This window comes from Labeo rohita, chromosome 18, assembly GCF_022985175.1.
Source record: "Labeo rohita strain BAU-BD-2019 chromosome 18, IGBB_LRoh.1.0, whole genome shotgun sequence".
Classification (NCBI taxonomy): Eukaryota; Metazoa; Chordata; class Actinopteri; order Cypriniformes; family Cyprinidae; genus Labeo; species Labeo rohita.
This window is the reverse complement of record NC_066886.1, coordinates 2689941-2710813: the sequence shown is the minus strand read 5'-3', so window position 1 is coordinate 2710813 and position 20873 is coordinate 2689941. Positions and strand designations below refer to the sequence as shown.

At 29.6% G+C, this 20873-nt stretch overlaps 1 protein-coding gene across 2 annotated transcripts in view; it reads left to right on the top strand.

The window, feature by feature from the left end:
- LOC127180621 (F-BAR and double SH3 domains protein 2) overlaps positions 1-20059 on the top strand; it is a 101527-nt gene extending 81468 nt beyond the window's left edge. For both annotated transcript variants that reach the window (XM_051134789.1, XM_051134790.1), the window contains 9 exons: positions 413-517; positions 6222-6383; positions 9211-9345; positions 11410-11493; positions 13731-13908; positions 15359-15579; positions 16302-16473; positions 16572-16663; positions 18016-20059. In XM_051134789.1, coding sequence (XP_050990746.1) covers positions 413-517; positions 6222-6383; positions 9211-9345; positions 11410-11493; positions 13731-13908; positions 15359-15579; positions 16302-16473; positions 16572-16663; positions 18016-18099 — 1233 coding nt within the window. In that variant the 3' untranslated portion in view covers positions 18100-20059. The remainder of the gene's footprint in view (positions 1-412; positions 518-6221; positions 6384-9210; positions 9346-11409; positions 11494-13730; positions 13909-15358; positions 15580-16301; positions 16474-16571; positions 16664-18015) is intronic.
- Positions 20060-20873: the final 814 nt, after the last annotated feature.

Below are 20873 nucleotides of genomic sequence, written 5' to 3'. Positions count from 1 at the left end.
TTATTATTTTGTGATTCACATTATTCTCATTTTTATTACATTATTACATTTGTATATACATTATTTTTATCTACAGTATAGTAGCAGTTCAATTATTAAGATTATATAATATTTTTTGGTTTGCTATAGCACTGTACTTAATCATTAAAGTAATGTCGCAATGTTACAATGTTTTTGTTTTTGATTCTGAGGTCAAATATGACCTCACTGTTTCTGAAAAGGTTTTGTGATATTCAGGGGGAAGCCTGGTCATAATTCACGAATGTGATTCACTCCGTTAAAGGTTGCGTGTGTGTCCTGTGCGATTGTTAGGTTAGCAGCAGGAAATGTGGTCAGTTTTTTTTTTTTTAGGTTTGTTGCTTGATGAGCTAATTGAAATGAGCTGATTAACGGTAATTTGTTTTTATGGCAGGCTCTAGAGGAATGCGAGACTCTCGGGACTCCGCCCACGGAACAGAGCCGGAATGAGCTGGAATTCCGAATAGAGGAGGCCAAGGAGAACATCCGCAAAGCAGAGGTGACGTAATAATGCTCATGACGTTATTCTGAAGAGGAAAAAAGGAAAATTTTAGCAGGATATTCATGCTGATGTTTGCTCTACAGTAAAAGAGCAGATTGGGGACAAATTTTAGCTTTTATTTTGGCCTTTTCCTTGGAAAAAACTTCAGAGGAGTTGGAATATAATGCTTAAGTCAAATGCACTGAAAAATATATTTGTTTTTGTAATTCTCAATGGTAATTGTGTTAAATTTTATTTACTGTATATACAGTATTTTTAGTCTACAGTGAACACAGGAGGTTTAATCTCATAATCATGTCCACAAAATTAAAAAATTTACTCTTCTTACAATTTTATTTTAATTTTAATTTATTATTTTATTTTATTTATTTGTATTTGATTAATTTAATTACCAATGATTGTAAACTAGTAAACTATGTCCTATTTTATTTTATTTTATTTTATTTTATTTTATTAATTACCAGTGACTGGGACATAACTTACTATTTCACAGGAGGTTTAACCTCACAATCATGTTAAATTAAAAAGGAAAAAAAAAATTTTTTAAACTATTTTTCCAATTTTTTTTTTTTTTTTGTTTTTTATTTTATTTATTTGTATTTGAATAATTTAACTACCAGTGATTGGGACATACTTTACTATGTCCTTTTTTATTTTATTTTATTTTGTTTTTGTTTTTGTTTTGTTTTTTGTTTTGTTTTATTTTATTTTATTTTATTTTATTTTATTTTATTTTAATTACCAGTGATTGGGACATAGTTTAGTATGTCCCTTTTATTTTATTTTATTTTAATTTATTTTAATTTATTTTAATTTATTTTATTTTATTTTATTTTATTTTATTAATTACCAGTGACTTGGCCATACTATTTCACAGTAGGTTTAATCTCACAATCATGTCCATAAAAATAAAAAGGAAAAAATGTAATTAACCCATTTTGTTTTATTTTTATTTTATTTTATTTTACTTTATTTTATTTGTTTATTTTGTTTATTTGCATTTGAATAATTTAATTACCAGTGATTGGGACATACTTTACTATGTCCTATTTGATTTGATTTGATTTGATTTGATTTATTTTTATTTATTTATTTATGTTTTTTATTAGTTACCAGTGACTGGGACATAGCTTACTATTTCACAGGAGTTTTAATCTCACGATCATGTCCACAAAATTAAAAAAAAAGGAAAAACATTAAATTAACCCATTTTATTTTATTTTAATTATTTAATTACCAGTGACTGGGACATAGTTTACAGTTTCACAGGAGGATTAATCTCACAATTGTGTCCACAAAAAATAAAAAGAAAAAAAATAACCCATTGTATTTTATTTGAATAATTTAATTGCCAGTTTAATTAGCTTAAATTTTAAAGTGGTATTTTTTTACTCTGCAGATCATCATTTTTGGTGCTTGACAGCATCAGTCTCTGTTTACTTGTGCTGTAAACCCTGTACATTTGCACAGAATAGTTTTGTGTAGTGTGTTTATTTGAGCAGCATTTCATTTGTTTTAATGAGAGACCAAACAAGGCAAAGTACCCAGTAATAATGTCCCAAATGTGTCTCTGTCTTTCTGTAATGAATGCATTTCCCTTTTCCAAACAGAGATGCATTTTCTCTCTCGCTATCGATCTGTTCAGAGACAGGCTGTCAGTCTCTTTGTCTGATCAATGTGTCTTCTCCTCTAAGATGTCCTGCCGTGTCTTTACACATGAATTTGGCAGTCGAGGCGCCCTCTGCTGGCCCTGTCTCTGACCTCTGCTATATATTAAAGGAAGAGTTCATCCAAAAATGACAATTGTGTCATCGTTTAATCACCCTCACATGGCTCCGAATGCACATGACTTCATTATTCCTTGAAGGATAAATTCTGTGGATGTTTTAAAAGGCTTTTCCGTGTGCTGTCAGCATATAAAGACTGAGAGATACATGAACTGAAATGTGCAATATTCTTTGGATAGCATACAACAGCTTATATTATATTTCTTATATCTTTTTATTTCTAAAATATAATATTTTATTTCTTTTTTCTATTGTTGAAAACTATTTTTAAAGTTTTAGTTACCAAAAACTACACTGAAAAACAGCTTGTTCATAGCTAACTGCTTGAATACTACAGTAAATGTAAACTCTTTTATAAACAGGACAATCTGTAGATCTGTTAATTTGCTTTTTTTTTTTGAAAACTTTTTAATTTTATGTGTTGTTTCTATTTTTATTAGTTTATTTATGCATTTATTTATTTGCTTTAATTTATTTTAATTTTAGTTCTCCAATTTTAACAACTTAAACTAAAATTTTGTACTTTTATTTTTGATTGTTTTTGTCATTTTTATGATTTTTATTTTTATTTCAGTTTTAGTAATTTTAGTACTTTAACTTAAATGTATTTCTATGTATTTTTATTTTAAATTAGTCTGTATGTTTTCACTTTTCATTTTATTTATGGTCTAAGTTGTACTAAGTTTGTACTTTTAATTTTGATTGATTTTGTCATTTTTTTTATTTTTGTTTTTATTTCAGTTTTAGTAATTTTAGTACTTCGTCTTAAACTTTATGTATTTTTATTTAAAATTAAATAATTTTTTTAAGTTTTCATTTTAATTTTGGTTTAAGTTGTAATTTTGTATTTTTTTCTTCTTAGCTTTATTTTTTTTTATTTCAGTTTTAGTAATTTAATAATTTAATAATAATTTTAATAATTTAATTTTTTCAGTTTTAGTATTTTCTAATTTCTTTAAAAAAAAAAAAAAATCATCAAGTTTTCCATCTTTCAGTTAATGAAAAATATTTGAAATCTATTTTTTCTTTGAATTAATTTAATTTTTTTAGTTTTCATTTTAATCTTGATTTAATTGCAATTTTGTACTTTTTCATTTTAAGTGTTTTTTTTTGTCATTTTTATTGTTTTATTTTTTTTTTTTTATTTAGATTTATTTATTTATTTTTAGTTTTAGTAATTTTTGTACTTCAACCTCATTTCTCTGTTTTTATTTTCAAATTGTTTCGTTTTCGTTTGGGTCTAAGTTGCAATTTTGCGTGTTTTATTTTTAGTTTCTTTTTAGCTTTAATGTATTTATTTCAGTTATTTGCCAAAGAAGCATTTCTAATTTTTCATGTAAAAAAAATAATCAAGTTTTTCTATCTGATACTTATATTTTTCAGTTAATGAAAGTGATTTTAATAGCTTAAGTTACCAATAATACAATGGCCAAGAGCAATAACAAACAATAAATGAACCATAAAACTGTGCTGTATTTCAAGTCTTTGTAAATCATGCAATAACTTGAAATTTAATGTTTTAATCTCTAAAAATGATGCTCTCCAGCATTGCTCTCAAGTTTTATCCATGCATACAAAGCCTGCCATTTTATCAGGTTTGTCATCATTGACACCAAACAAATTGGTTCTTGCATGTCTTGTAACTGATAAAATCCCACCAAATTTGAATATGCATAAGTGCAAACTCCTCATTAGAAAGTCATATGTGTTTGGAACAAATGATGACAGAATGGGCCTTTTATGATGAGACCAATTCATGACAATAATGTTTAACAGAGAATTTAATAGACTAAACGGAGTGGATAAAACACCATCTTTGATTTTCCTTTTGAACTCAGAATGCTTACAGCCAAATTGTAGTTCTCCATTAGTTCTTACAGATCATTAAATATTTAATAACCCCATTAGGAAACTAATGGACAACCAGAAACAAGACAACAAACAGACTGAGGAATGAAACACAAAGTTGCGTTTGGAAATGTGAAGCTGTTATTTGGCAGCAGGCAGTGTGCCAGAGGAATCTGTTTACACTCATCAACAAATATTAAAAGTATAATTGCGCTTTAATTGTTTCCTTTGAAATTTGTCGTCCCGTCAGAATTACACAGAAACGAATGACAGAGGGAGTCGTGCGTGATGTTTCCGTACCCATACCGTTTTGGAAAGCTGTTTGTTGTCTAAATTGAAACTGATGAGTCTTCAGAAAGTTAATTTGCGTCGTTGCCTGATAATGACAAATGCAGAAGCGTGTGGACGGCTGTAGGATCCTCTGAGATCAGACGCCTCACCTGTCTAATGAGCACAACTACACCAGACAGAGATATCGAGCGTCAGTGACGGGACGGGACGCTCGCGCTCCCAGCTGTTTAATCTCGTTTGTTTTTGCTGGCTTGTCTTTTAAAATGCTGATTTTTTTTGCTTTCAAGGCTATTTTGATACAGCAGTAGAATATACAGCTGTCAGTCCTGTTTTAAAGTTACATTCATACACAGTTTGTTTTATAACCAATCTGACACCCTTCAGTTTTCAGGACTCAATTACATTGCAAAAAGTGATTGCAAAAATGCATTTTGAAAGTTTGGTAAACCTGAAGCGTTATTTTAGTAATATTTATCTATTAGTATAGTATTATTGAGTTTTAAATGTTGATTTCAGTTACTGAAATCAGTACTTAATATTTTAATTTTCATTCTTCTGTTTTGCATATAATATTTTTAATTTGTTTTACTTCGGTTCTTTTTCAATTAAAAAAATAATTGTAATTTTAATTTTAGTTGCTTGAGAGTATATGAACAGAACAGATCTTTATTCAAAGCTTTTATTTAGTTTTTATTTTTTTATTTTAATTTTAATATTATTTTTACCATTTTATTACGTACTTTTGTCATTTTTATTAGTTTTTATATTTTTATTTATCTTTAATTTATTTTTATTTTTAGTCGTTTTAGCACCTCAACTTATTTTTTTGTTTAACTGTAAGTTTATTTTAAATGTTTAATTTTTCAGTTGTTTTAGTAATGTTTTAAAATATTTTTATTTAGTAATTTTGTATTTAAATATGAGTAGTCATTTATTTTTATTTCAGTTTTATTTTTAGTCGTTTTAGTACTTAAACTTATTTCTATCTGTATTTTAAATAAGTTTGTTTCATTTATTTTCATTTTACATTTTTTGTAGTTTTTAAAATATTTTTGTTTAGTAATTTTCTATTTAAATATGAGTAGTCATTTATTTTTATTTCTGTTTTATTTTTAGTCGTTTTAGTACTTAAACTTATTTCTATCTTTATTTTGAATGCGTTTGTTTTGTTTTATTTTTGTTTTATTTTAAGTTTTTTAATAGTTTTTATTTAGTAATTTTCTATTTAAATATTTATAAGTAGTAATTTATTTTTAGTAGTTTTTTTTTAGTACTTAAACTTATTTTTATCTTTATTTTAGATGAGTTTTTTTTTTATTTTATTTTCAGTTTATTTTTTCAGTTTTTAAATATTTTTATGTAGTAATTTTCTATTTAAATATTTGTGTAGTAATTTATTTTTATTTCAGTTTTAGTAATTTACTACTTCAACATAAACATATTATAACACATTCAGTATATTTATTTCAACTATTTCAGTTTGTATTTCTATGTAGCTTTAATTTTTTTTTTCAGTTTTAGTAAATATAGTACTTGTTTATTTCAATCAGTTTTCAAGGCAGCATTTGTAATTTTCTACTTTTATAATACTTTAATTTTATTTCAGCTCTTTTTCAGTTAACGCAAATGATTTTTTGTAGTTTTAGTTTTATTAACAGTAACAACATTAGACTGAACTAAACCACACTGGACAACTAGTTTAGTCTTTCATCAGCATTTGCTTGAATACCACAGTAAGTGTATGACAGGACTATCTTCTTTTTTGTGTTTTTCAGACGATAAAGCTGAAAGCAGAAGCGCGTCTGGATCTCCTGCGGCAGGTGGGTGTTTCTGTGGACACGTGGTTGAAGAGCGCCATGAACCAGGTGATGGAAGAGCTGGAGAACGAGCGCTGGGCGTCGCTGCCCACCCTCACCACCCACGATCTCTCTCTGTCGGTGAGCAGAGCACCTCTTTACCGAACATCAAAGTCCCTGTCAAAGAGTATCATGCAAATTTTCTCACTTTCATTGATCAGTTTCCAACTGAAACTTATCCAGCTCTGGTGGGCTTTCGTTCTCATGCATTAGATAAAAGAGTCGTGCCAACCTCCCCGACCTGCTGCTTACTGATTCTGTCATTGCCATTGTATTCAGAGCAGCTTAGACAAAGAGTTCAGCAGCACATGCCATTTATGCCAAGTACACGCCATAAGAGTAAAGCTCATTTGACCATTTATGGTTTCATGGTTTTGGTGCACAGTTTACACACTTTCATAGTTATTCTCAAACTTTTTTTCTCAAGCACAGTGCACCTGAAGAATTGATTATTGTCATCAAATGAAATGGAGGATTTTATTTGTTTATTTATTTATTATAAAACACTTATACTACATTTAGATTATTTAAAATGTATAATATTTTTAATTAAATAAAAATTACATTGTAATATTTATGATGATATTTATAATATTTATTTGTTATAAATATTTAAAATATATTTGTAAATTCCAAATATAAATTTCTAAAATAAATAAAAAAAATTACATATTTGTATTTTAAATATTTTAGATTTTAAATATATTTTATCATGTATTGTTTAACATTATCGATATTTTGTCATTCGATAAACATTTATATTATGTATTTATTATGTTTATTTGTTATATTTAAAAATGCTTTTATAATAATAATATTATTATTATTATATTTAGATTACTTAAAATGTTTTATTGTTTTATTATATAAAAATAATATTTATATATTTATAATTATATTTAAAATACTTATTATATTATAAATATATAATTCCAAATATAAAATAAATTGTTAAAGAAAAATTAAAAATTAGATATTTATATTATATTTTAATTATATTTATCTTAGAAAATTATGGATATTTTATTATTATATTTATAATATTTTATTTAGTAATGCTAAATATTTGTACTTATTTATATACATGTTTATTTGATTGTATAATAATAATAATATTACATTTAGATTATTTGAAATTTATAAATGTTTCATTTTTATTTTATTTTTAAAAAATCACATTGTAATATTTGTTTATTATCATATTTATATTTATTTGTTATATTATAAATATTTGAATTATAGTTGTAAATTCCAAATATAAATGTATAATATAAATTGTTAAATTTATTAAAAAATTATATTCATCATGTATTGTTTAAAAATGATACATATTTTATTATTATATTTAATAATGATAAATATTTGTACTTATTTATAATAAATAAATAAACATATATATTATGTATTTATTCTGTTCATTTGTTTATAATAATAATACTATTTAAATTATTTGAAATGTATAAATGTTTTTTTTATTTACATTTTATTAAATCCATAATTATAATATAATATAATATATTTATATTTAAAAAATGTATTTATAATAATAATAATAATCTTCTGCATACACTTAACTAATCCACAAATATAAATAAAGGCACGTACTATAATAGCTTTTATTTTACAAAATAATTCTAATAATATTCTCACTTTTTCTGGCTAATATGCATCTGCTAAATTAATAAGTAAGTAGTGTCTCATACTTTTTTACAGCCTTTTTGCTCTCTTGATATTTCACTAACTGTTACATGCTAATGTTTTGTAGCTAAAGACTGGTTGAAATGTAAAAATCCATGTATGTGTGCTGCAGGTTGACTAATCGGGGGTAAAATTTGCGTATGAATTTATATAGTCTATAAAAGTATAAGAATAGTGCAGTAATGTGGTTAAGCACGAGTGCGAAGTGCCGCGAGGCTAAAACATGAACAAAGCGTAAAGCACAAGTGTGGCATGGTGTGTCAAGGTCATTGTAAAGATTGAGTGATTTTAGGTAAGACAGCAGAAATATAAATAATGTAGTGGAGTTTAGCCCACAGCGCCGACAGATTGACCTCCGTCTGTGGTTTAATATTCAGCTCACAGCGCCCTGCAGCACACAGACAGACAGAGATTTAAAGGAGAACATAAGAGTAAGGTAGAAGACAAGGAGACACGGCAGCAATTGATGCGAGTTTGTAAACCTGAACCACGCGTCTGCTGATCTCTGTCCCTTTTAGGATGAGAGTAAGAGCAAAGACGATATATGAAATGAACAGAGAAAAAAGTTATTATAGATACTTGATACTTTCTGTGTGGAAATGAGGCTTTAACTTCTAAAGAGGCTTTAGTTGTACTAAAAGGCCTTTTACTTGTTAAAAAAAAGTAGTTAATCAGGCGACCTTGTGCACTGCAGGTTTTCCAGCAGTTAATCTGTATGACCTCATCTCAAGCTGTTTTATGCTAGGAGTGGGCGTGGCTTGTGGAATTGTCTCCGCCCACCACTTCAAAGGTTACAGATTACATTGACCTCACCAGGTCTCATAATTCAGTTCTTTTGACCTTCACTGACTGACTCTGGATCAGTTTTCATCCACTGTAAGCAGTTAAATCCGGTTATGTGAGAGAGACATTAAACACCTGTGAAGGTATGAGTGTCCAATGCCTGTGTCCTTTGATCTTAATCTTCCGTTTGCCACGTTTTGTCTTTTGGGAAAAATGGTCACCTGATCCTCTCTAGTCCAATGACATTATCCTATCAGGGAGGGCGGAAACTAAGTAGAGTCCACACCTATGGAGCGCTGGTCTGTTGAGCTGTTTGTTTCATGCCTGTGTATGTTAGCTAACAAAGAAAACCTCTGACAGACTTTTTAAAGGTTATTGACCGATATTGAACCAATAAGTGAGCTGTGGTGTTGTCGTGTTTCTGTAGACCACGGTGGATTTGGACAGAGAGGAGGGAGAAGAATTGGAAGAGAACATGGAGACGTACGACGACAGCAGCTCGAGTCCTTCAGGTACCCTGAGGAACTACCCGCTCACCTGTAAGGTGCTCTACTCGTACAAGGTAAAAGATGCCAACTCATACATGTCATTTGGGTTTAGGATTGATCTAAAAAGCTTGGGGACCAGTGATGTTGAAACATGAGCTAATAAAAATCTGTTTTGTTTATTAAAATAAAGGTGGATTAAAATAAAATATAAATATTAGATAAAAAACATCAACTTTAAAAACTTATACTAGTATAAAAAAACTTATAATAAATATGTATTATGTATTGATATAATTTCATGTATTACAAATAAAAATAAAAACAAAAAAGTTTTAAAAATGTATTTCTAATAAATTATGCATAAAATTATATTTTAAAGTAATACATATGCATATTGTGTTTCTAATGTATTCATTTTATTTTATTACAAATAAAACATGGGTTTTAAAAGGTATTTTTAATTATATAATATTTTTTATAACAATTAAATGACAAAATATTCTATTAAGAAACTATAAATATTTAAACTATTAAAAATGAGTTTTGTTTATTGAAACATTAATTAAACATTATATAAACATTAATTAAAATAAAATATAAATATTTAAAAAAAATGTATGCTAGTATAAAAACAAAGTTATAATAAATATGTATGTATTAATATAATTTCTTGTATTACAAATAAAAATATTTTATAATAAATTATGCATAAAATGATATTTTAAAATAATGCATGTGTATTTGTTTATAGAAATGTTTATATGTATTAATTTTATTTTATTTAACATTTATTACAAATAAAACATGGGTGTTAAAAGCTATTTTTACATTTATAATAAATTACACAATATTATATTGAGAAACTATAAATATTTAAACTTAATAATCTGTTTTGTTTATTGAAATAAAGGTAAATAACATAAATATTAAACTAAAAGCTTCAACTTTAAGAACTTTAAAAATACTAGTATGAAAAAATAATTTAATAAATATTTATCATGTATTAATATAATTTCATGTATTACAAATACAAATAAAAATAAAAACAAAAAATATAATCTATTATAATATTATAATAAATTATGCGTAAAGTAATACATATGTATTTTGTTATAGAAATGTGTTTTGTGTATGAAATAAAGGTGAATTAAAATAAAATATAAATATTAGACAAAAACTTCAATTTTAAAAGCTTATACTAGTAGTATTTGTAATATTTATTATGTATTAATATTATTTCATGTATTACAAATAAAAAAACTTTAAAAAGTTTTTATTTATAATAAATTATGCATATTAGATGAGAAAATTACAAAACTTAAACTAAAATTAGAAATGTTGCCTTGGCAACTAACTTTTTAAAACAAGTTGAAGTACAGGTAAGTTGTAAGTTGAAGTACTAGGTTGAAATTAAAATAATTTGAAGTAAAATTACAAAAAAAACTTGAAAATTAAACTAAATATAAATATTTAAGTAAATGTATGAACATGACAAAAACCCCAAAAATGACTAAAATGAAAACTGAAAATTGAAAATAAAAATTAAATTCAAATATTAATAAATACTGTACTAAATAAATAATACTAAAATATCATGTAATAAAGCTCAACAGTGTCTCTTCAGTGCTTTACACATGACACCATCTGAAAAAAAAAAAGTTTTGAGAAATGTCAAGTCACTCTGGCATTGCTTGATTTATAATATTGATTTTTTTGTTATCACAAACATGACCTTGTTAAGATAAAACCCACCCGACACCCCCCATAACATGATGTCCTGACTGATCTGCTGAAATGCAGATGTTGGTCAGTAATTGGTTGTGATAGTGGGCTGCAATTTATCACATGCACATTTATTGTTTTAATGCAGGCAGTTGTTACAGGCTACAGTCTTCAGGTTATCATTTTACATTGGTGCTTTATATTTTTATCTGTCATTCTGCTGCCAAACACAATAAGTATTTTAAAATTGTTATTATTAAAAATTGTGATTATTACACACCTTTGCATTTTATTGCAACATTCTTTTGTTTATGAATATTGTGTCTAAAATATCAGCTGATTTCTGGAGAAATATTAACCTGCACAGTTGACCATGCATTGCTCAATAGTTTTTTTCCCCTCTCTATTTCTCTCAGGCGTCTCAGCCCGATGAACTAACAATCGATGAGCATGAGATGTTGGAGGTTATAGAAGATGGAGACATGGAGGACTGGGTGAAGGTAAACCAATCAAACCTGGCTTATTTCAGCAGTTAAACACAACCTGCTCGAGTTTATTTCGGTTAGACTGCAATTTGTCTCTTTGGGATGAATCACTTGATGACCATGGACCACAAAACCAGTCAAAAGGGTCAATTTCATGAATTTGAGATTTATACATCATCTGAAAGCTGAATAAATAAATTTTCCATTGCTGTACGGTTTGTTAGGAAAGGGACAATATTTGGCTGAGATGCAACTATTTAAAAATCTGGAATCTGAGGGTGCAAAAAAAACCAAAATACTGAAAAAATCCACCATTAAAGTTGTCCAAATGAAGTTTGTTGCAATGCATATTACTACTCAAAAATTAAGTTTTGATATATTTACAGTAACTTACACAATATCTTCATAGAACATGATCTTTTCTTAATATCCTAATGATTTTTGGCATAAAAGAAAAATCAATAATTTTGACCCATCATGTATTTTTGGCTATTGCTACAAATATACAAGTGCTACTTAAGACTAGTTTTGTGGTCCAGGGTCATAAATGTAGATGAAAAGGATTTTGCTGTGATTTGTATCAAAAAAGTAAGATTTACACAGAATTCCAATTATTCCTAAAGTTCTACACACAAACTTTTTGAATTCTTTGGAAATCTTTAGATCTTTCTGCTGAGTTCTAAATGAATGCAAGTTCCATTTGGGCCTGTTTATAGGTTTATTACTAATTGTTTTGGTTTAGTTGATTATTATTATTATTATTATTATTATTATTATTATTATTATAAATAAAATTTGTATGAGAATTCTTTATCTCAGTTTAAAGGAGAAGTCCACTTCCAGAACAACAATTTACAAATAATGTACTCACCCTCTTGTCATCCAGGATGTTCATGTCTTTCTGTCTTCAGTCGTAAAGAAATTGTTTTTTGAAGAAAAACATTTCAGCATTTTTCTCCATATAATGGACTGATATGTTGCCCCAATTTTGAACTTCCAAAATGCAGTTTAAATGCGGCTTCAAAAACGATCCCAAATGCGGTTTTAAACGATCCCAGCCGAGGCAGAAAGGGTCTTATCTAGCGAAACGATCGGTTATTTTCATTAAAAAATACAATTTATATACTTTTTATTCTCAAACGCTCGTCTTGCCTTGCAGTCCTTGAACTCTGTGTATTCTGGCTCAAGACAGTTAGGGTATGTCGAAAAACTCCAATTGTATTTTCTCCCTCAACTTCAGAAATCATTTCAAAATCATCCTACATCACTGCAGAAGTTCCGACCCAGTGTTTGCAAAGTGAACATGCAAAGAAGATCAAACATCCTTAACAAAAAAAGTAAAACAACGATATAGGATGATGTCGAGGTTGAGGGAGAACATGAGATGGGAGTTTTTCGACATACACTAACTGTCATGAACCGGAAAAAACAGCCCAGTTATAGCAAGACAAGACGAGCGTTTGGCATTAAAAAGTATATAAATTGTATTATTTTTATTAAAATAACCGATTGTTACGCTAGATAAGACCCTTCTTCCTTGGCTGGGATCGTTTACAACAGCATTTGGGATCTTTTGAAGCCGCATTTAAACTGCATTTTGAAAAGTTCACAATTGGGGCACCACATCAGTCCATTATATGGAGAAAAATGCTGAAATGTTTCCCTCAAAAAACATAATTTCTTTACGACTGAAGAAAGAAAGACATGAACATCATGGATGACAAGGGGGTGAGTACATTGTTTGTAAATGGTTGTTCTGGAAGTGGACTTCTCCTTTAAAGTTACAATGAAACAGAAGTAGCAACACCTTTTTACAATAACAGTCATTCACAATAAGATCAGTATCATTTATTTAAAAATATTAGAACTTTTTTTTTCCATGCAGGCGTTAACACATTTTACTATGTTTAGGTTAATTTGAGATGTTTAACTCCAAAATTACTGCAGAGAAGTCTGGAAATTCCGTTTGAATTCCAGTGTTACTCCGAATGTTCCGTTTGCAAACTTTTTGAATTTTTGCTGAGTTCTGAGTCAGTGCAGACTGCATGTGGGCCTTTGTCCTTGCATGTTTGGTTCTTGATTATTATCAGTTGAGTATTATTGTTATGAAAAATATGATGATTCCATCAGCTCTGTTTAAGACATTTACCATGTTTAGATGAATTCCAGAGTTTTTCTGAAGAAAATTGGATAAAAGTGCAGATTAGTACAGATAAGTGACTGCTGCTGAATGTTGTCATGGTTAATTCCAGGCGCGGAATAAGACTGGTCAGGTGGGCTACGTTCCAGAGAAGTACCTGCAGTTCCCCACGTCCAACAGCGTACTGAGCATGCTCCAGTCCCTCGCTGCTCTGGACGCACGGTCACACTCCTCCAGCAACTCCACTGAGCCTGAGCTGGCATCAGGCAGCTTTAATGGAGACAGCAGCAGTGAGTCACTCTCACACACACACAAGCACAGAGAGAGATGGGTGAATGTTGATGGTTCGTGTGAGTGATGATGACTCACATTGCATCTAAATGTTCATTCTGACCTTTATTAATGAAAATGTGTCAAAGTACTATTGTGTTGTTGTTTTTTTAGACATAGTACATAGTACAAACATGGAGAACTTGGAAATATACTACCAGTCAAAAGTTTTTGCACAGTAAGATATTTAGTGTTTTTTGAAGAAGCCTTTCTGCTCACAAAGCCTACATTTATTTGATCCAAAATACAGGAAAAATCAGTAATATTGTAAAAATAGTTTTACTATTTAAAATAAGTGCTTTCTATTTGAATATATTTTAAAATGGAATTTATTCCTGTGATCAAAACTAAATTTTCAGCATCATTACTCCAGTCTTCAGTGTCACATGATCCTTCAGAAATCATTTTAATATGCTGATCAAAAGTACATTTATAATGTTACAAAAGAGTTCTATTTTAAATAAATGCTTACTATTCATTAAAGAAACCTGAAAAAGCTGTTTTAACATAATAATAATAATAATAATAATAAATGTTTTTTGAGCAGCAAATCAACATATTAGAATGATTTCTGAAGGATCATGTGACACTTAAGACCGGAGTAATGATGCTGAAAATTCAGCTTTGAAATTAAAGGAATAAATTACATTTTGAAATATATTCAAATAGAAGACAGTTATTTTAAATAGTAAAATTATTTCATAATATTACTGCTTTTGCTGTGTTTTTAATCAAATAAATGCAGGCTTGGTGAGCCAAAGAGACTTCTTAAAAAAAAAAAAACATTAAAAATCTTCATGTACAAAAACTTCAGGGAATCGGCCTGAAAATAAATAAGGTCTTAAAAATGATAAATGATTGGACATTTCTGAAAGAAGCTATTTTATTTTGCATTAAATTCATCAAAAGTGACAGTAAGGGCATTTATAATGTTACGAAAGATTTAAATCTCGAACAAAGTTTCTATTCATCAAAGAATTCCGAAAAAAGAAATGTTTCTTGAGCAGCAAATCAGCATATTAGAATGATTTCTGAAGGATCATGTGACACTGAAGACTGAAAATTCAGCTTTGATCACAGAAATAAATTACATTTCAAAATATATTCAAACTCTAAACAGTTATTTTAAATTCTAATAATATTTATCTGTTTTTACTCATTTTTGGTCAAATACATGTAGCCTGGGTGAGCATTAGAGACTTATTTTAATTAAATCTTACCATAAAACTTTTTTAAAGTTGCAAGTTGTGAAAATGACTCGATCTATGACCTTTAAAAAGTGTATGCCACTGTAAAAAGTGTAAGTCTATCCCTCACGGCCTCATTTTTACCCGCATTAAATTCACTGTGCCATCTAAGCTGACTGAGGTGTATTAATAACCTCTTTCTTTTCTTCTTCATCTCTCCCAGTGAGTTTTGTCAAGGCCATGTACGACTACGAGGGTCAGACGGATGACGAGCTATCTTTCCCTGAGGGAGCCATCATCCGCATCCTCAACAAGGACAACCAAGAGGACGACGGCTTCTGGGAAGGCGAGTTTAACGGTCGAGTGGGCGTCTTTCCGTCCGTGCTGGTGGAAGACCTGACAGCCTCAGAAAACGGAGACACTCACTGGGGAACGGACACACAGGTATTGAGACTCTATGTCCACACTTATTGTGTGCTTCTGAGTGGGTTTGATGTCTGAGGCCTGGCGTTGTTGATTACAGACATGGCTGCTTCCTTCCTGTAATTAACATCATCCGGCCACATCAAAGCCTTTCTTGTTATCCTGTTGGAGCTAATCATGTAAATACAGACATAATAAAACTGTACTTTAATCATATGATTTAATTACTTGACCAAAATAATAATAAATGTGTTCTTTGACAGTTGAATACCTAATATGATTCAGAGTTTTATATAATTTAATAAAATACAATATTTTATTCTCACCAAGGCTGCGTTTATTTGATATTTGATAAAATTGTGAAATATTATTACAATTTAAAATAGCTGTTTTCTATTTGAATATGTGTTAAAATTAAATTTATTTCTGCAATCAAATCTGAATTTTCAGCATCATTACTTCAGTCTTCAGTGTCACATGATCCTTTAGAAATCATTCTAATATGCTGATTATCTGCTTATCGATTTTTGTGGAAATCATTTTATATCTCATAATTCTTTGATGAATATGAAGCTCAAAAAAACATGAAATTAAATTAATTATCAATAAAAAAGAGATTTCTTTTACTGACCCCAAACTTTTGAACTCTAGTGCATATTAACATTGTCTGACATCAAACAGTTTACACAAGGCTTGGCAAGGATACGCTGACTTAGCAATCTAACGTGCGTTGTCGTTCCCAGGTGTCCCCGTGCCAAAGGCTTCATTCATCACTTCCTCCTCTGCCGCTGTACGACCAGCCGCCCTGCAGTCCGTACACGAGCCCGGAGACCAGCAGCGCTCCCTCGCTGCCCCGCTCACCGTCTGTCAACGGAGAACACAAACTGCCCATCCCGCAAAAAGCCGCCGTTCATAGTAAGACACTCGTCACTGCAGATACTTCCGGCATGAATTCTCCTGTGTTACTCTGTTTATTTGAGTGTGTTAATGTTTTCATTTTTCATTTGTTTTAGATCATAATTCCAGCTTAAGTCCAGAGAGCCCAGGATTCTCTCAGCCGCTGAGACTCACTCCGGACGGATCCGGCCCTGGAAAACTCAGACCTGTATGTCAACAACAATACAGTACAACAGATTTGCATCATTTGACTCAAATGTGTTTTTATACTGTTTTGTGAACATCCTGCATTTTAAAATTATGTGTAAGATTTTGCAATTTCTAGTGTCATTTCAGTATACTGAGATACTATTATATTTTGCATACATTTTTATTAATTTATAAATAAATTAAATTTATTTAATTTTATTATATTTTTAATTAATTTAATTAAGTTTTTCTTTTATTTTCATTTAATTTTTTTTTTCATTTTTGTATTTTTGTCAGTTTTATTCTTTTTTATTTTAATTTTATTTTATTTATTCATTCATTGTAAATATGCCTATATTGTTATGAATCATTTTTATTTCAGTTTTAGTTATTTTAGCGATTCAAGTGAAAAAACTAAATATATAGTTTTTTAAATTTTATTTCAGTTAACATTTATTTTATTACAAGAATAATATAACATAAAATAATATAACACATTATTTTATTAAGTATTTTCTGTTAATTTTAATTTAATTAATTTTATTTTTAATTAATTTAATTAATAATTCTTTTTTGTGTGTTTTTGCCATTTTATCCTTTTTTATTTTCATTTTATTTATTTATTTATTTATTGTAACTAAATAAAAAAATTCTACTAGCTGAAATATATATATATATATATACACACATATATGAAATGTTTTTTAATTTTATTTCAGTATTCATTTATTTTATTTCAAGTATTTCTATTAATTTTATTATATTTTTAATTCTTAATTCTTTTTTCATTTTTTTTATTGTAAATATGCCTATATAGTTGCAAAAGTTTCTCACTAGTCCAGAGAATATATATTTTTATAACTTATGTTTTTATATTTTATATATTTTTAGAATTTTATAGAGAAACTTTTATCTGTGTGAATCCCAGGAAATTAGTCAGTAACACATACAAACCATATTTTATCATCAAAAAATATTTTTCATGAAGAATATTAAGTCTATTTCAGAGTTATTAAGATTATTTAGGTTTATTAAAACACAGTTGAGGAATTTTTCTCACTTAATTCTCTTTTAAATAATGAAAATAATCATTTAAATGAACATATTGATTTAAATAGTTCATAATATTTTAAAATATTAATTTATATAATGATATTTTATTGTTATAGAATTTTGTACAAATACAATATTATAAATATAATCATTTTAAGATTCTTTATATATATATATATATATATATATATATATTATTTTTTGGAGGACCTACACATTTCACTTATTTTATAAGCTATCTGTTCTCTAATAATATCTTTTCTCTATTTATAAGATAGCTCTTCTCTAATAAACTCTATTTTGTGTGTGTGTGTGTAGGTTCGGGCGGCACCTCCTCCTCCGAAGCAGCATGCGCGCAGACAGGTGGAGAAAACCGAAGAGGTGGAGATCACGCTGGTGTAGAGCGCCGCTCTAGTGGACTGAGAACAAACCCCATCTGACCTCTAACCCCTCCCACTCCTCACGAAAGGGGCGGGGCGTGCGTTAACCCGCCCAATGAGCATCCTTAGATCCCGAGGGGGGCGGAGAAGAGCATCTCAAAGGCATCCCTTTTCATAAAATACAAACACCTCTTTTGGCGTCACAGACTGTTTGGTGCCTTAAACCGCTTTCATGCCAAACTCTAATCCTTGTATTCGTAATTACGTTATCGTGCGACGGGAAACTTTGTTAATCCACTCAATGCCAGTTAATTTGTGCAAAATTAAGGTTGATGTGAACGTTTGCGGTGAAAGGAATCTCTGAGAAGAGCCAAACACGCAATACTAGAAATTAAAGGATGTTGCGGGAGTGAAAAAGGGGTCAGCCACGAATAGTCCATTTACCATTTACGTATTTCATATGTAATAGCACAGTACATTACTGTCGTCATAGGAATGTTATATTCATCGCAGATCATGACGGAGAAAGGGAACTGTACATAAAAGGCTACAAAAGAGCGGTAGAGGAGAACGAGGGTGAAAAAGAGAGGAAGGCTGGTTACTTCGCTCTTTTTTTCTCATCCGTTTAGCTTCTTTCTGTCTTGTGTTGATCTGAAAAAAAAAGTACTAACTACATAGCTATATCCTTTTCCTCAACTTTTCATTATGAAGACCAGTGTTTGTATGTATTACTAATATTTAGTCCTCAGAAACGATGCGTAAAGATGCGTCTCCGAGCGCGAGGCGGCGAATATTCTGCGTCCGTAATCATGGAAATATACCGATCAATATACAAGTATCAGTTAAAGTGCTTTTCCAGCCTAACGCATTTCTCATTGTCATGTAGAGGACTGAACGGACGTGCTGCGTTTCTTTTATGGCAGTATTTAGGATGAATGTGACGGGAGAGATTCCCTCCGACAAGCACAGAAAAGGTGGAGATTTTTCAGTTGAATTATCGCCGACGAACGCAAACCTATTATCGTGTCCTAAGTGCATTTCCTCCCTACGAGGGGCAGCTACGTTGTCTTTTTTTTGCAGTTCAAGAGACATCTTAGATTTATCATTTTAATTCATTTCCACAGTGTTTTTATGCATATCTCAATTTATTTCTGAAGTTTCAGTGCTTTGACACCCTTCATTTTATCTTTTATTTTAATATCCGTGTATCCCAGCTGCCTCTTTCGGATGATGAAGCTGCCCAGCGTCGTGTTATTCATCTCGTGAGAGTGACTGATTGTAGTTTTCCCATATCATTTGAAAGAGAAGAGAGTTATTATGTTCATTACATAATGTAGACGGTGGAAGGATTTAAAGGAAAATCCATTTTGTGAAATGGTACCATAGTTCTGTTAAGCAAGAACAGGGTCATTACGAAAAGAACGTGTGTGCGAGACGTTGGAGGAGAAACAAAAAAAGTTTGTTTGGTAGCCTTTTTTTAAATCGGAGCGGAAGATGTTTGAGTATCTTCCCCTTGTTTCTATTTTCCTCTGTCACAACCTATTTTCTTGTTGATCTCGTTGAGATCTTTTGAATGTTATCAAACTTGTTTTGAAGTTTATGGTTAGAGGTTAAAGCCCATTGTGTCAAAAACTGTTCTCGCCTACGAAACGAACGCAAAATTTTGATATTTTCATTTGCATTTTTTTAAATGGCGCTCCCGGTTTTCTCGGCCAGTTTCAACTCTTTGGAGCTTCTTCAATAGCGTTAGCTGCATATTCTAGTTGTTTTTATTTCTAAAGTGATTTTATTTGCATTTATTACAATTTGAAGGTGATTCCGAGCTGCTAGAAAAAAAATAACAGATGGAATAACAACAATTGACTGTTGCTGCAGTGACAATATCAGAGAACAGGTGAAAAATATTCTTTCTGCATATTATTAGCTGTAAAATTATTTGTATTTATTGTGTACAAATGTTAAATAAAAAATTGGGGAAAGTGCTTCTGTTTGTTTGCTTCTGTTTCTTTTATGAATGCAGCCAGATGTGAATGCATAAATTGCGTCTTTCTGTATTTTATAATTTATATTTAATGTTTAGTGTTTATTTGCATTTAATTTTTTTAACTATATTCAGACATGCCCCAAAATGTTAATTATTTTACCAAAATAAGAGGGATCATACAAAATGCATGTTATTTTTTTCCATTAGCACTGACCTGAATAAGATATTTTACATAAAAGACATTTACATGTAGTCCACAAGAGAAAATAATAATTGAATTTTATAAAAATGACCATGTTTAAAAGTTTCTTAATATTGTGTTGTTTCCAAAATGATCCACAATTGTGTTTTTTTGTTTAGTGATAGTTGTTCATGACTCCCTTGTTTGTCCTGAAGTGAAACTGCCTGTTGTTCTTCAGAAAAATCCTTTAGGTCCCACAAATTCTTTGGTTTTTCAGCATTTTTGTGTATTTGAACCCTTTTGAACAACGACTGTATGATTTTAAGATCCATCTTTTCACACTGAGGACAACTGAGGGACTCATATGCAACTATTACAAAAGGTTCAAGCGCTCAATGATGCTTTAGAAGAAAAAAACATGCATTAAGAGCCGGGGGTGAAAACTTTTGGAATTTAAAGATCAGGGTAAATGTAACTTATTTTGTCTTCTGGGAAACAAGTATGCATCTTGTGTAGATTCTGAAGGGCAGTACCAAATTGAAAAAAAAATTATATTTAGGTAAAATAAGAAAAATAAGCACATCATCTTTCTTTTCAAAAGTTTTCACCCCCCGGCTCTTAATGCATTGTT